We start from the raw sequence: 17,747 nt of genomic DNA, 5'->3' as shown, positions 1-17,747 counted from the left end.
CCCTTAGAAATACCATCTATTGATTGGCGAGTTCTAATAATGCTTCACTATTTGTTCACATGTTAAGACTCAGACAATAGCTAACACAAAGTTTTGTGATAATACGACTAATATAGTGAGAAATTAATTACAGAACTCTTGTCTACAGTCAATAAGTATGGCTAAGCTAAATATTTGTGATTACAGCAACAAAACGTATTCAAATTTACATCTTTTAAGCCGGATGGGAAATGGTTTGTGACTTATTTATAAAAGATGCTCTTAACATTACATTGATATAAGACCGCTTATTACAAATATTAAAATAAGTTTAAATCAGAAATATTTTTAAAAACTATTGATTAAATGTACAAATGATATTTTTAAGCATTTATAAAATAAAGAAAAAAATTTCAACGAATGCAAATATATTTTTTAATTAAATACCTTTCTTAAAAATACAAATATAAAACTATATTAATTCAGAAGTCAAACAACAAAAATCAACGTTATATTTACAAAATTTTCACAGGACTAGTTTCGATGGTTTTACCGAACCAGCATCCTCAGCTGCAAAACCGCAAATGAACAAGATAGAAAATAATGATTAGATAAGATAAGAAAGCCTGGACAAGAATAAGCAAGTGGCCTATCTGTTGGCTAAACCAGAACTAAAACATAATTTCTTTAAAGACCGTAGGCAAATTTGGATTGGAATTAGGATCGTTAACTAGAACAGAAAGATTTTTATGAATGTGAAATTCCTCTAGAAAATCCAGTTCTACAATGGAAGATGTTTTTTGCATAATTTTGGCAGCAGAAAAATTGAAACTGTGGTTTTCGGACGAACAATGTTGAGCAACAGAAGACTTCTGTGTTTCCTTTTTTCTAACATATGCCTCATGTTCCTTGACGCAAAATTTTAAGGCTCTCTTAGTTTGACCAATATAAATTAAACCACACTGGCAAGAAATCCTATAAATACCCCAGGAATTCATATCCGGAATGGGGTCCTTCAGTATGGAACTCGGAATTTTATTGATGGGAGAGTAAATAACCCGAAAGTTAAATTTCTGCAAAATATGTGCAACTTTATAGCTAATTGATGGAAAGAAGGGAATGACAACAGAATTTGTATAATCTCCTAAAACAAGAGTGTGCCTTTTAGTGTGTTGAGATGAGAATCTTTTAACTGCTTGATTAATAATGTTGGGTGAAAAGCCCCTGTCAATAGCTATTGCTTTTAAATAATTTAGTTCTTCATCAAGGGCTAGTTTGGAGGAGCAAACTTGAAGAGCACGGAAAAATAGGAATAAAATGAAGCTAACTTTTGTTTAGTCGGATGACATGATTTAAAGTCTGGTGGAAGGCAAACCGATGAAGGCTTACGGTAAACCTTAGTACTGAACTTTGATGTGTTACGTGTGACCAGAATGTCGAGAAACGGAAGAGAATTGCAAGTCTCAAGTTCAAAAGTGAACTGAATAGCAGGATCAATAGAATTCATTGTTGAAAGAACTTTATTTAAATCATCTTTATTACCTTCAAACAGAGTAAAAGTGTCGTCTACGTACGTAGTAACCATGCCGGGAAGTTTAAAGTTTCAAACTATTTTGATTCATAATAATGCATGTAGTTATCAGCCAGGATGGCACTGAGGGGGCTTCCCATGACTAATCCGTCAGTTTGCTTGTAATATTTATTTTGTAAAAGAAAATGGCTTTGGTTTAAACAGAGTTGAGTGAGAGAAATTAGCTCATCAAATTAGCCAACAGATGGCGCCACTTGCTTATTCTTGTCTAGGCTTTCTTATCTTATCTAATCATTATTTCCTATCTTGTTCAATTGCGTTTTGCAGCTGAGGATGGTGGTTCGGTAAAACCATCGAAACTAGTCCTGTGAAAATTTTGTAAATATGATGCTGATTTTTGTTGTTTGACTTCTGAATTAGTATTTATTCGGCGTGTTATTGTGTCTTAATAAAACTATATTTCTTACTTGAAAAATATATATGAATACTTTAATAAATTTTATAAATGTATATGAATATATACATTATTTACTTTAAAAAGATATATGAATACATTAAATTTACATTTTTGCTACGATTGGTATAAATTTGGAATGTTACAAAAATCAATGCATACAATCAATCAGCACTTACTCGTTCGGTCTTGTCATAGCAGCAACAGTTCTGGTACTACTCCACAGCTCTCGAATGACACAAATGTAGCAGATGGTCATAAAAAATGCTGGAACTATGAACATAGCAACGAGCTGGTAAACAGCGACAGTAAAAGCAACTTCGTCATTCGAATCCCAGCAATAAAAAGCTGTTATACTCGTATGGTTGTTGTAGTACGTTATTGGATAAATTCGCTGTAAATAAAATGAAGGAAAAGTTATTGGAACAGAAAGAAAAATCACGACAGTTTACTTAACAAATTAAAGCGACAAGTAAGAAATAGAATTAGGCTGGACGCCAGAATTTTACCTTAGGTACTTAAAGCAACAAAACAACATATGCAGTTTGACAAATCACACTCTGGTTGATATTTGAAAAAAATGAAAATGTGAGCTTTGTGTAAGGTACTTATTTTAATAAACCAATTATTTTATATTCGGAAACTTTACTGTAACTTCTCCCTTTTCGTTTTGCCACCAGAATACAAATTTTAGCTCGTGTGTATTGAAGTGAGAGTTTGAGAGTGCTTTACTCAGAGCGTGTTCCGCCTGTTGAAGATCACGTGACTAGTTAATATTCTATGATAGCTTTCCTGTCTACGAAGTTGCTTTAATCTTGCAAATAGTGCTGTCACTCTCCTATGTACGTTAAAGCAAACTTTTGCGTTTAAATATCCTCTGCGTAGTGTTTGGCCAAATGAAACATATTTAGTTTTAATTTAATTTTTAATTTGCTCCAAAAATGTGGCTGATTTGTGTTGTGTAGATAATTGTCTGATCGCGTTATAAAAAACTAGGTGAATGATTTTCTGATTTAAGAAAATCTTAATTTTATTTGATTCTGAATTATTTATTTTAATGCTTTAATTTTGGGGAAAAACAGATGCTTCTAAGAATATTATTTAGTTTCAAAGAATATTATTTACTTTCCTTTTATTTGCAATTTTTGTCCAAGCTTTGATTCATTGTGAAAAGAAGCTAGGAAGGGAGGCGATTTTGCTAAGTCATGATTTCGCGCGTTGTTTTGTCCTTTAGAATGTTCTAGAAGAAATTTCATTTTGTGCAATTGACCTTTAGGACAGGAAGTACGTGACAGAAGGGTCAGAGGTTGCCACTTAACTTTCGATGTAAGTCATTCTGGTTTTGGCGATCGGGGATCCGGTTGTTGGCTAAGTGAAGAGGGGCGCGCATGTGTGATCACACTAGTTCTGTCATTCGGGGAAAGAAACGCAAATTTTGTCCAGATTAAGGGGGCGATAAATGAAGCCATTGTGGGAGCCCGTGTTTGTGAAGGAGACGAGAAGAATTCGAGTTTGAATCACTTTTGGGACTGACCTTTTGACTAAGACGGGAACTTCGAACTTGCTCTGGGTTGAGCGGTAGAAAGGAGGAGATGTAATTCGTCGTGAGATGTGTTTTCCGGCGGGGAGCGGCAAATATGCTCCCCGGCTGCGTTTTGGCTAAGAGGCGAGATTGAAGACTGAAGTATCTAAAGAGACTTTTGGACAGACTTTTCGACGGTGAGGAACTGCACTTGGAGTTCTGGTGATGAATAAGCCAGGGTAGATCGTCTTCCAGTTGTGCCTACGGCAGGGAACGGCAGTTATACTAGCCGGCCGCAGACTTGTCTACGATTTTCCTGGTGGAGCTGAGAGTCTATGCGGGCAGCCGTGCGGGACCAGCGGTTCTCTTGCCTTCCAGAGTGAATTTCGTCTATGGAAACCAGTTACGCGGCAGCGTGTTTCGCTAAAAGTGCCAAGACAGGATGATGTGCTCTGAACTTCGACTTGTAACCGAGGGGAGTGCCGTTCATCGAAAGCCTAGAATTAGGATACGAGTTCTCCACTTCAAGATGTCTACCTAAGATAAGTCCTTTTTCTGTGTTTGATGTATTCCTATGAATTTTAAGTAAAGTTCCAGGCACTTCCTTGGAATTTTAAAACCAACATTGAATCTTTAAATTAATTCTAAATGGCTGAAAATTGTTTCCACTTCCCCTTCTTTCTTTTCTGAAACTAAAAATGACAAAGTTTAACGAGTTAATTTTGGTACAAAAATATAGTTTATTTTGTGAAATCATCCTTAGTATAGATGTTGAATTCAGATAATGTGTTTTTTTTAACATTCTAGAAATTACAGCAGTAGTTCAAGTTAAATTAAATGGGTCATAAAGCAGATTTGCAAATCCTTGATTAAAATGTGTAAAATGATAGAAATTAAAAAATTCACATGTGTAAAAAATTAAGAAAATTTAGTTTCGATTACCTAGGATGTGAAATTTAATTATAATTGTTGAGGAATTTGAATAAACTTGTATTTTAATCTGGAAACCTATTTCTTATGTTTTCTTTATATCTTTTATGTGTTTTCTTATATGTATATTGATTTTACATCTTGTTTACACGATCCTCTCACGGCACGGTCCCGGATGCATATTTCACAAGTGCACATCAGCGTAGCCACTGAGGGAGGAGTTTCGAAAATGGACCAATGAGCTTCTATTGCTCTTGTGACGCTAAATCTTCGTGCATGTGAGCGTATGTTGTTTACGTTTTAATTTGTATTTGTTTCGCAGTTATAAATGTATGGCGTAATAGTACAAAATCCCGTAGTGCTTTCGTTTTATGAGTTTAATTAATCGCTGACATTTCACTTTCACGATTTTTATCACGCATTAACATTTGGATTGATGTTCACTGCATATTATCGCTTTTGAGGAAATGACAATTAGCCTCGAATATTATGCATTTACTAACACCTGTGGATTAAAAGAATTCAAGTGTAAAGTTTTATTTTAATTGAGCTGAGAAAGGCGGGAAGTATTACAATGAATCTAGTGTTTTCTTATTTGAATGCTTGCATTCTTTTGATTTTTAAAGTGTAAGATTCAGAATACAAATTGCATATGACCTGAGTATATCCATTGTTAACATTAAAAGTTATATGTGAATAAATTGAATATATTCGTTGTGAATAAATTGAATATATTCGTTGTGAATAAAATAAATTTATTCTGTATGATGAGTATTTCTTGTGCAGACAAAACATAAGAGTGAGCAGTTATTAAACGTGAAATTTAACACACTAAATTTATACAAATGAAAAATTGGGAAAGTTCACTTTGAATAAGATTCTGCATTGGCTATTATTATAGAAAATCTTTTTCATATAGACTGCAATAAAAGTGCTGACTTCTATTTACATATATTATTGGTGTAAATATTTTTCTCATATGCTTAGTTTTATGTAAAGATAGCATTTGGGTTCAGATGTTTATCACATATTTCTTTCGTCATCTTATTTACCACTTATTAAGTAATATTTCAGACTGATAGTTTTGCTGAGACTCCAACGTGTGTTTTGTTTATTTAAAATTCTTTCAGCCAGGTAGTGAAATCTTCGCAATTGCCTATAGGTATTTGATCTAACTTCGCAATGAAAATTTTCAAAAGAAATCGACGATGCTTTAATTATTTTATTACAGAAAATTGCGTGGCAGAATATTTTCAACCATCTTTTTTAAATCTTAAAGCACACGAAAGATCATGTAACATGATAGAAATATTACTGGATGCCCATTCGTCCATCCTAAAAGCCACTCCCTCGGTGGCTACACAGATGTACACTTGTGAAATATGCGTCCCGGATGCTTAATATACAACGCAATGCACTATATTTTCACTTATACGATCGCTAAAAGTGTGGAAATTAGCTAACTCTTAAGAGTTGAGTTCTCTGTTGATATTTATTTAGTTACGGTTTCACCTGTCTGTTCATTAGTTTCCTCCCTAAGAGGAAGTAGAAACTCAACATTTGTAAGCGCCAGCAGCGCTTTCTGTTCAATTTATTTGATAAAATAATTCTTAATTTCTTAATAAAAAGGTATTTTACATCCTTCATACTTTCTTTTTCCTTTCAAGATATAGCCGTAAGTCGCTTAGCTCTATAAGGGTTTGGCATGCTGTGTGTTACCAAAACAATTGAGGCTCTAAGTAAGTAAGTAAGTAAGTTAGGATGTATTTGCTGGATACCCAACGACATATGGTAACGTAAAACTTAAAAATAAGTTGTAATTTATTGTATATAAATAATCCAACTGAATTGTGTAAACGCATTGTAATAAACATAGGTAATAAAATTGCAGACCAACATGTAAAAGATGCAACAAACAATATTCAAGAAAATAGAAGAGAAATTAAATGGTATTAGTTCCACATTAAATGTCACACCATAAATATTGAAAAATTACTATTGCAAGAATTTTGTAATAGCGAGACTCCAAGGCGCTATTAGAAAATTTGTAATATATCCAAGGCGAGATGAACACGTAATGTATAATTCCGAATCTAGATGCAGCCGATTGGTCAAATGATTTCTAATGAATCATTGTTCTATTTCTAACACAATTTTACGGTAGAAATAGTACTTCAAACACCTGCCTTTGGATATGTGAGGAAAGGAGTGATCTAAAACATTACTTGTGAAGCTGTGAATTTGTCTTTAATCTCCATATTATACGGTAACAAAGCAAAATATCTAACCATACCTAAAATATGTTATAGAATGAAACAATTAAGGAATAAAAGAATGAGAATCATGGAATATATATTTTTAAGAGGTGTGAAAATGTGCTATTAACGCACACAATTAAGTATAATTAAGTAGACCCAAAATGGTAAAGCACTGAATGCCAAATTTAAGGATCTATAATGCTATTCCGAGAACATTATGAATTAGCGCCGAAATACATTTCTTTCCGATATACAACGTCAAATTCCTTACAGAGTAGTATTCAAGATGTGTCAAAAAGTTACATAAAGTGATCATGTATCTCAATAATGTACCAATATTGTCTCAAAGTTTTAGAAATACGTTGTAGAGGCATTAGGAGTTTTTTGGAAGTAAGCGAGATGAGCAATTAGCAATCGCCTTCGCCGGAAATCGAACCACGGACCTCTGAAATACAGGCTCAGTGTACTGACCACTACACCACGAATGCACGCTACGAAGGCGGTGGAAATACCTTATATACAACCCCCTTTTAAAGAGCGACTGGGGTTTTTAAGGGACCCAATCACCAAATCCTGGGTGAGGAGAATCATCATCCAACACCCTTTTAGTTCGGGCGCCACTGTACAGACATTAGAATTTTTTGGAAGCAGGCAAGATGAAAAATGAGCAATGGCCTTCGCGCGGAATCGAACTACGGACCTCTGAAATACCGGCTCAGTGTGCTGACCACTACACCACGAAGGCACGCTAGGAAAGCAGGAGAAATACCTTATAATGTGAGGAAAGGAGTGATCTAAAACATTACTTGTGAAGCTGTGAATTTATCTCTAATCCCCCTATTATACGGTAACAAAGCAAAATATTTGACGATACTTAAAATATGTTATAAAAATGAAACTATTAAGGAATAAAGGACTGAGAATTATGGAGGAAATTCTTAAGAGGTGTGGAAATGGGCTTATTAACGTACACAATAATTAAGTAGACCAAAAATGGTAAAACTCTGAATGCCAAATTTAAGGATCTGTAATACCATTTCAAGAACACTATGAATTAGCGCCGAAATACATTTCTTTCTCACATGCAGCGTCAAATTCCTCACAGAGTAGTATTCAAGATGTGTTAAAAATTTGCATAAATTGATCATGTATCTCAATAATGTACCAATATTGTCTCAAAATTTTAAAAATACATAATTGTAGTTACTATACATCCATGAAAAGTACATTTCCAGAAACAATATATCAATGTATCTAGGCAGTAGAAAAATTTCAATTTTATGTTTATTGTAATGGACTTGTATATTTAAAACAAGAGAATGTAAAAAGCTCAATCAATTTATAACTGTCATGCATTAGAATCCAGTACCAAATGTAAGACAAGAATAACTCTGTAGTAACATGTGCTGTAATATATTTGTCTCTTCAGTAAAACAATAACTAGCGCATGGGGATAATACATACTCACCTACGGTAAATTATGGATGTTTATTTACCTGCACGTCTGGAGCTACTTCTCAGTAATGCTAAACAACCACTATGTATTCATAGCAAAACTGAGCTTTATTGCTTACTGAGTAATCTTGGCTCAGACGCTTCTGCTTCTGAAGAAGAAGCTCCTTAAATGTGTGCTTTTAACCCTACAACTGCGACATAGATAGGATCTTTGGGTGTGAAGAAATGGCAGTACGATATAAAAACTACTCATGATAAAAAAACAGTCATTTTTAGTCTAGACTTATGATGTCTTGATATATGACGTTATAAAGTAGATAACCAATGGTTTAAAGCTCCGAACACATCATAAACTACTCATGACCAATGGGAAATTGAGTCTTTCTGGGTCTAGATCAGAGGTTTCCAATAGGGTCGTTATGGACACCCCGATGGCCGATGAAATTTTAAAGGATCCTATGATGATCAAGGGGTCGATTGAGATCGATAGTTAAATAGGCACTGGCAAATGAGAGGCATAATAAAGATCACATTGATTACAAAAAAGTATTAAAATTGATAATTAAATTTTGATTAATATCGATACATTATCATATAAATAGATCAAGTGTTATTCAAAACACATAGGTACCATAAGTTTTGGAATTTAAAACTATCAAAGAGAAATATCCAAAAATTAAAGCTGCTTTCGGACCACATTATATTAAAGCTGATTATAACATTATTGACTTTTCCCTCTTTTACCCGTTGAAGGCAGTTCTCAGGAAAGCCACTAAGGTAGAACGGAAGAGAAGAAACAAGTTGAATACTTCTGAACAAGGTGATTTAGTTCAGTAATTTTGTGGTAAATATTAAAAATAATCTGAAAGAATTCAGATTTTAAATTACGTCTAAAATAGCGTTTTTTAAAAAAAGGTTTTGTGTTACCTTTATTTCTTAAATATCATGTTCTTCTTAATTAAACCATAAAATTAAGTTCAAGAGCAATATCGCAAGAGAAATTTAAAGTGAACATATCTTTAGAATTTCCGATACGCGGTTTCCACGCTGGAGATAAAAATGTTTCTTCTATACAACGTTGCTGTTGCTCACTTTGAAATCCTTGAGTTTGTTTATCAAAAATTCGTTAAAGTTTTACAAAATCTAAAATCGATTAAAATAAAACTCCAAATTTTGGCTTTCAGGTGCCCGTATTCGCAGGAGGATTACGTTATTCAAAATTTAATGGCTCTACTTACCGTTGTTTTATCACAACGCGAGAAACATACATACATTTATGCAGATTCTTGATTATTTAATTTCTTTAAATATAATAAAGGACGATTTTATTTGGTGGCAACAATTTAAAAAGTGAAACAACGCTTGTAGTGAACGCAAAATGCCAAAACGAAATTAATAGTCCTCCTGGGCAAATTGCCCCTTTGGACTAAAAAAAAAAAAAAGACAACCTGCATTGGTGCATCAAGCGCAGCCATCACATTAAAAGAACTTTGGGGCAGTTCGAATTTTTTTTTCGTGAAAATTTGTTTATATTTGTAAAATTAAAAATAATAATTATACAAAAATAATAAAATGCAACTCTAAAAAACCATTTTTTCAGAAACTTTTGTTCATATTCTTAATCTTGTGGAGACATTAAGTATATTTTGGAAGCAGGAAAGATGAAAAATTAGCAACGCCTCCGCCGGAAATCGAACCGCGGACCTCTCAATTACGCGCTGAGCGTGTAGACCACTATACCACAATGGCTGGAGAAATACCTTATACACTCCCCCTTTTAAAGGGCGACTGGAGGACCCAATCGCCAAATACTGGGTGTGGAGATTCATCATCCACAACCTTTTTTAGTTCTAGTGCCAGTGTAGAGTCATTAGGATTTTTGGAACCAAGAGAGATTGAAAAATTAGCAATCGCCTTCGCCGGGAATCTAACCATAGAACACTGAAATACCGGCTCAGTGTGTTGACCACTAAACCACGAAGGCACGCTAGGAAGGCGGGAGAAATACCTTATATACTCCCCCTTTTAAAGGGCGACCGGAGCTTTTATGCGACCCGATCGCCAAAACCTGGGTGAGGAGAATCGTCATCCAACACCCTTTTATTTCGGGAGTCACTGTAGAGAGATTAGGTATTTTTTTGGAAGCAGGAAAGATGGAAAATTAGCAATCCCTTCGCCGGGAATCGATCCGCGGACCTCTCAATTACGCGCTGAGCGTGCAGACCACTATACCACGAAATTAATACCTTGTTAAGTTATTTATAGCATTTTATATTTTATAAAAATAAATACTTAGTTATTTATACCCAATTATTCGCATACCAAAAATATATTATACTATATTTATAAATACTAAAAATATATTATATATATAAAATACCAAAAATATGTTATATATATGCCCAAATATCCGCCTACCAAAAATATATTATATATATATATACATACATATCAAAAAATATATTATATATATAAAATACCAAAAATAAATATTACAGAAAAAAATGTGAGGGGATCGATGAAGAAAACTATTAGCTTAAAAGAGGTCGATACAAGAAAAGGTTTGAAAATCGACGCAAGAAATAACTGCCTGATTTAGATGTAAAGCGATATATTAATACACGAACTCATAGGCATTTTGTGATCTGTCGTATCTGAGAACTGATAGCCTACCAGCATTAGGATATAAGTTATTCATAATTGCTCAGAAGCTTTGTCATTCTTACCCTACATACAAGGCGTTTCATAGATCATGAGATAAACTTGGAGGGGTGGTGGAGCGTACTAAAACATGCATATTTTTATAGGAATGTAAGGTGTAAAGTGACGGGTTAAGGCAGGAACGCAAGAAAAACGACACATTTTTAAAAACAAAATATAAACATGCCTAGTATTTTCGCGCATTGACCTGCTGAAACAGTATCAGTGAAGGCATAAAATAAGAAATTTAGAACTAACTTTTCACAAAGACCAAAAATTAAAATTCATAAGTAATAATTTCAAATAATTAAATTAAAAAATGTTATTAGTTAATTTCAAATAATTAAATTTAAAAATGTTATTTAAAAATTAGTATTTAAAAATGTTAAAACCAAAACCCTTCAAAAAAGGAATACCCCAATTAAAAATCAATGAAATTTTAAAATAAATGAACATACTAAAAGAAGAATTAAATCAACTTCACTTCATCAGGAACACTGAAATCAATTGAAATCTATCTTCCACAAAATCCTTCCTTTACTGTATCCAAAATTAGTCGATGAACCATTTCAAATTTTAACTAAAATAGTTCACCCGAAAATACTGGCTCTTCCCCGAAGCAAGGAAAACACGAAGTAAATTCTAATTAGAATCCTGTACTTTAAATAAAGATAATTCTATTTAAAGAATTGAAAACGTAAGTGAAATAATAAAATACTTCAGTGATGAATTGAAATCAAAATTTTACCTTTACACAAATAGCACATAATCCAAAGAATTTAAAATGTAAGTGGAATTATAAAACGTTAGTGAATAGACTCAATTAAAACTCAGATGAAGTAATTAGAAACTTCGAGCACTTTCATTAAGAACACAATCGAAACTAGGAATAAGATCGTTACAGTTGTGACGTATAGATTTACCATTTTAGCTTCATTATGAAAACTAATATATATATATATATATAACAGGGTAATTCGCTACCAGACCGACAAACTTGCAGGGTATGTAGGGGTGCAGAGACGACGCAGAAACACATAGGAATGCAGGTCGCAAATGCCGTAGTTGCGAGCTATGATGCAAAGAAGCAGAGAAGTTGCTAGAAGATCAGGTATGCCCTACAATTCAAAAGACTGGGCAGAACGTACAGTAAAACGAGGTAATTTCCAAGAATGCCGGTCCAAATATTGGCCGAGAAACGCTCTTGAGCGATACATGGTTGGGTACGATGAAGGTTTTCCAAAGCCCACACATGGGTGTTATGATGATTGGAAACTTTCTCACGTATGAAGTATGATGCTTCATCCGTGAACATTATGGACGCATTAAATGCGCTGTCTGTAGCACACTGTTGTAGAAAATGTCCTCCGGTGTGGATAATCCTCAGGCTCTAATAATTGGTTATTACAGCCTGAGTTTGGTTCTCATGTCTAATAATTACGAATAGTTTGGTCCCCATGTCTAATAATTCGTGGTTTACTTACGAATGTCCTGTGATGTGGAGCAGGCCTCTTCGCATAACGTTCCTGATACAACCGACAAGTGGTGAGCCCGTTACAATCCGCAGCTCCATACACGATCAACATGTCGACCAGTTCATCGGTTGAATACGCGTTCATCATACTACCTCGGGAAACGGCTCGCAAAGGACGATTCCCAGCAGGATCGCTGTTCACGCAACCTTCCATTCAGTGCCATCTTCCACAAGACTGCCGGAAGGAATCTTACAGAACGTAAGGAATTCCATGCAGCACCGCTGTCAGGCCTTTCTAACGACTTCTGCTCGAACACCTGTTGTAGTACAACCTTTGAATAAAAAGCTTTCTGTCCTATTAAATGTGTTGCTTTTCTGTTCTGCTCCTCTGCTTTCTTCGCATCATAGCTCGCAACTACGGCTTTTTCGACGCTGTATTCCTATGCGATTCCGAGTCTTCTATGTACCTCTTACTGCAAGTTTGTCGGTCTGGTAACGAATCACCCTGTATATTTATATACTTTTGGTACGCCCAATTGCAACCAAAATTCACCTCCAATTTTGATGGAGAGCACCCCGGGGCAAAGGGGCGAGTGTCTCCCGTTCCCCTTAACCTACCAGCAACCTCTCAAGAGGAATTTCGGCTAGCCTTATATTTAGAGTGCCTTTATGCCACAAAGACACCATTACATTCACAAATATCCATTCCTTTTCTGGGATTAGAACCCGGGCCTTTCAGTACCTCAGTGGGCTCTCCCAACCACTACACCGTCTGGGCGGCTCATTGAATCGCAGCAGAGCGTATTATCTGGAAATCAACATCCTAATAGCTGTGATGAAAGACAAAAACAGACGATCGGAAGTTCAAAATCTAAGGAAATAAATTTTAAAAAAAATTAGTGCAAAATCAGTGAACATTAAAATGTGCAGCATATTCTGTTATAAAGTATTTCTCCCGCCTTCTTAGTAGGACAGGCCAGGTCATAACACTAGACCTCAAGTTTCGCACTAATGAAAGTACATTAATTGACCTAGTATACTATCCATTTAAGGCTTTAAGAATTGTAGAAGTGCATGTCTCTAAAGGGCGCATGTAATTAGTTAATGTGGCCCAAAGAGGGGCGCAAAACTGAGAGTAATCCCGGCGAAGGCATTGCTCATATTTCATTTCTCGTGCTTCGAAATAACCTAATACCTCTACAGTGGTGCCGGAACTACAAAAGTTAGTGAATGATGATTCTCCAGCACCAGGATTTCGCGACTGGGTCCCCTAATCAACAGTTGCCCTTTGAAAGGGGAAGTATATAAGGTATTTCTTCCGCCTATCTAGCATGCCTTCGTGGTGTAGAGGTCAGCACACTCGGCACAAATTCGAGAGGTCCATGACTGGAGTCCCGGCGAGGGCATTGCTCGTATTTCATCTCTCCTGCTTCGAAATAACCTAATATCTCTACACTGCATTTCGGTCATTATTAGAAAACATCAGGTAATGAATGAATATGACTTATAGCATTTTATTCATAGCATCAATAGAATTTAAATCATCGAATGCTTAAAATGGATATTATATCCTGAATTTCTTTAACAGTTGAAGAGAAAACCTTAAATACTGAATTAATAGAGCTTAGCTTTTAATATAAGACAGTAAGTAAGATCATCAGTAAGACCTAAAGCACTTCATGCAAAGTTAAAAATTGAGAAATGTGTTTTTGCTATTTTGCAGAATAAAGAAAATACCAATTATGTATATTAAAGCATTCTTGCGGAAGTACCCGAACGCTAAGTATAAAATAAACAAACATTTTATTTTGTGTAGACGAAGGAATAAGGAAATAAAAAGTCTCAACGTATTAATTATACCACTATTGATTTTGCTGAAATGAACAAAATTCTCATTTTGAAAGTGTCTGATATGATGAAGTCGCTTTGGAAGGCAGAAATAGCTAAACCCACCTCCTGTAAATCGGACGCTTCTGCTATAATGACAAGTGATTAATTATAGGATGGAAATAAACTAGAAATATGCTACTGATTAGAACGTTATATTCTTCCAAATTCCCCAAATAAAAATTCGCCTTTACACAATTTCAAATGAAGTTGAACCGGACATAACGCAATATCACATCAAGCAGACATTAACAAATTGTAATGACAGTTCTATTTACATAACCTTTTATATACTACATGTAACGACTGATAAGTATCCTGATGAGCACTAGCAATTAATTTTGTTTGCCATTTATTTTCCTGATATCGGAAACAGTTATGTTTCGAAGACATGCAGTGGAAGTATTGATATACGTGTATCAAAGGAACAACATAACATTTTTAATTACAGCTTTTAAATAATTAATTTATTTTAATCTCACTGAACATTTCATATATGTGGTGCTAGTTACACCATTTACATTTCCAAAGTGAGTTCATTTAATTTAGTAAATATTTTGACTTCAAATAGTTGACCAGAGTGTTGTTGGAAATCAGCGCGATAAGTTGTTCGTATTTATATTTTTATTATGGAAAAATTTGTGCACATTTTCTCCGTATCTGATGCTGCTTTAATTTTTGCGTATTGAAGGTTTTCTGGTTTAGTTTGTAAAATCCTGTGTCTATTAAAAGCTAGTAAATGACTTATTATATAATAAGTCATTTACTAGCCGTATATTAATTCCTTAATAGTCGCTCCCGACTCACGTATGGATTGTCATTCAGAACTGATTCTGTCGTCCCATGTGCCTTGTTGCTTCTGCTCCTCGCAAAAGAAATAAACAGTCATTTCCATCCTATTTTATATTATTTCTATATTTATTATTTATATCCTTTTAGTAAATATTATCCAAGTTTTTTAGTATACAATAGAATTTTTTCTGTATACTATTTATATCCTTGTAAGGGTTATTTCAATTTTTTAACAGTTATTTTTAATTTTGAAACATTTTATATTCTTGTTTCCGACTTCTAACTCCCTTACCAAAATGAGCTTTTTAGGATCGCGTTGCAGGCAAATGAGGTAGAAAGAGTATTTAAAGGAAGTTTCGTTTACTTCAGGCAGAAGAGCTTAGGAATCCTCAGTGGCGCGTGTTTGTCGTCAGGCTACTTCGTTGTTAAGTTCACTACGCTTGGCCATATTCTACGTGCCGGCTAATTTAATTAAGGACCAACTATAGGTAATTTCGTCGTAATTAATTCGTAAAAATGTTTTATAGCTTTATTGAAGATGATTTTAACGCTAACCAATTTGGGTAATGCACCTTTCTTTTACCGAACTGAAATGTTGGACTCTGCATACACTGTTCTAAAATTTACTCTACATAGGAAAACTATAAAGTTTGGGAAACACAGATCCTAACGAGCCAGTATGCACGCTTACACGAAAAATTATTATCCTATAAGGTAGATAGTACACGCTACGTAAATCACACTTGCAGTTTTGTAATAGAATGGCATACACTAAGCAATCCTGCTAAGATAGTTCTTACGATGATATATGTGATAGTATTTGAGATGCGTCTGAAAACAAACGGGAAAAAAAAAAAAAAAAAATCCGAAAGCTTTTAGATTTTATATTACGTCCAAAAGGACATTTTTCTAAACGTTTTGTGTGTTACCTTTATTGATTAAATATCTTAAACCACATAAAATCCAATTGAACAGCAATATAAAAAAATATTTAAAAACAGCAAAACAGCATATCTTTAAAATTTCCGATACACAGTCTCGAGGCGCTGGAGATAAATATGTTTTTTCACCTTCAGTGCTTTGCTCGCTTTGAAATCATTGAAATTGATTAATCAAAAATTTGTTAAAGTTTTACAAAATTTGAAAAAGATAATGAAACAAATTTGGAGTTGAAATTTCGGGCTTCCAAGTGCCCATGTTCAGTTGGAGGACTGCCTTATGAAACATTCGATGGCTCTAGGTAGTACCTTTGTTTTTTCACAATGCAAGAAGCATTTATGCATTGATGCAGATTCCTCATTATTTAGTTTGTTTTAAAGTATAATACATGATGATAATATTTGCTGGCAACAGTTTGAAAAGTGAATATTTCACAATCAGTTTCGTCGGGGAAAATGCATACCATTAATTAAAAAAAGGTAAAATGCATACCATTAATTAAAAAAAAGGTAAAATGCTTGCTATATATAGACAAATACACAGAGCAATTATACATGATTTGTGAGACTTGCTGTCTATTTATATGTCTTTCAATATTTATTTCAGTTCCCAAAGTTGTAATGTGCAATACTCGAGATAATTCTATGAACAATTGAAAGTTAATTAATGTATGAAAACCTGAAGGTACGCAATTAAAATAGTTCAGGTATTTTAAGCAGGTAAAATAAAAATAAAAAATGAGTTTAAGTGACTAATCAAGTTCCCTTATTTAAGTTTAATTTTATAGTTTAATAAGCTTATTTATAATGTTTACAATATTTATAAGATTAACATCTGTTAAACTTTTTTATGAAATTAAAATGTATTAAATATGCACATTACATTGGCTAAATAATATAAATTTCCTTAAAAAAAAATAAAAGAAGAGAATTACTTTAAAATTGCTTGAAAATGTCTCAGAAAGCAAGAGCATTTTTGCGAACATTGGCAACACCTAACATACCTTTCCAAAGCATCGGATAACAATAAAAGATAAAAACAATAAAAGATAAAAACTTTCCTTTCAACCTCACTAGTAATAAGAGATGCAGTTTAAATATAGATTTTTATTTTCACTAAGGACATAAAGAAAAATGTTTATGAAATTGAAGAAAAAGATTTCCGCTCAAATAAAATGCTAGCGGAGAAATTAAATGAAAATAAGAAATACTTTTATTTCTGTGTAAGAATCTGAGGGATAAATATTTTGGCTCATTAGTAAAAGGACGCAAAAACGTTCTGCAAAGGTATGAAGGAAAATTTATTATATATATATTACATATATTTCAAAGTCATGCAACATTCTGCTGTAAATTTTGTTTATTGTTAAACCCTTTTCATTTAAAAAGCTGTTTATGGTAGGAAAATAGTCAAATTCATCCTCTGGTAATGAAGAAATCCAGAATATTCTGGCATAACTCCACCCTAGCGGAAAACTACAATATCGGTCTTTTAACGAATGCACTTATTAGTTAGCATTAGTGAAACTTATATATATTTACTAGTTAGCGTCAAAAAAACGAAAGTAAGTAACGAAAAAACGAAAACGTTAGTAAAAAAACGAAAGTAAACGAAAGTAAGTAAAAAAATCCACAGGAAAACAATTCTTATTTAAGTGACACTGAAACACTTTTTATATTATTTTTTAAGCGCAAAACATCAATTCATTCTGCATATATTTCCTTGCAATATAAGTCACCTGTTATCATGCTACATTACTAAATTTACTGTACACGTTATTTAAAAAAATTGTTTTCTTTTTAAATTTCTTTTTGAGTTGCTTTAAA

The 17,747-nt window shown here is 33.7% G+C and overlaps 1 protein-coding gene across 1 annotated transcript in view; it reads right to left on the bottom strand.

The window, feature by feature from the left end:
* Nucleotides 1-17,747, bottom strand: part of LOC118198069 (galanin receptor type 1-like) — a 677,895-nt gene that overhangs the window by 25,150 nt on the left and 634,998 nt on the right. The window contains exon 6 of the mRNA XM_085811151.1: nt 2,144-2,358. Within this exon, the coding sequence (XP_085667277.1) occupies nt 2,144-2,358 (215 nt within the window). The remainder of the gene's footprint in view (nt 1-2,143; nt 2,359-17,747) is intronic.

This window comes from Stegodyphus dumicola, chromosome 2, assembly GCF_044657685.1.
Source record: "Stegodyphus dumicola isolate Sdum_Otavi_A_Nest chromosome 2, ASM4465768v1".
Taxonomy (NCBI): Eukaryota; Metazoa; Arthropoda; class Arachnida; order Araneae; family Eresidae; genus Stegodyphus; species Stegodyphus dumicola.
The sequence above is the reverse complement of the archived record's forward strand: the minus strand, read 5'-3'. Positions and strand labels throughout refer to the sequence as shown.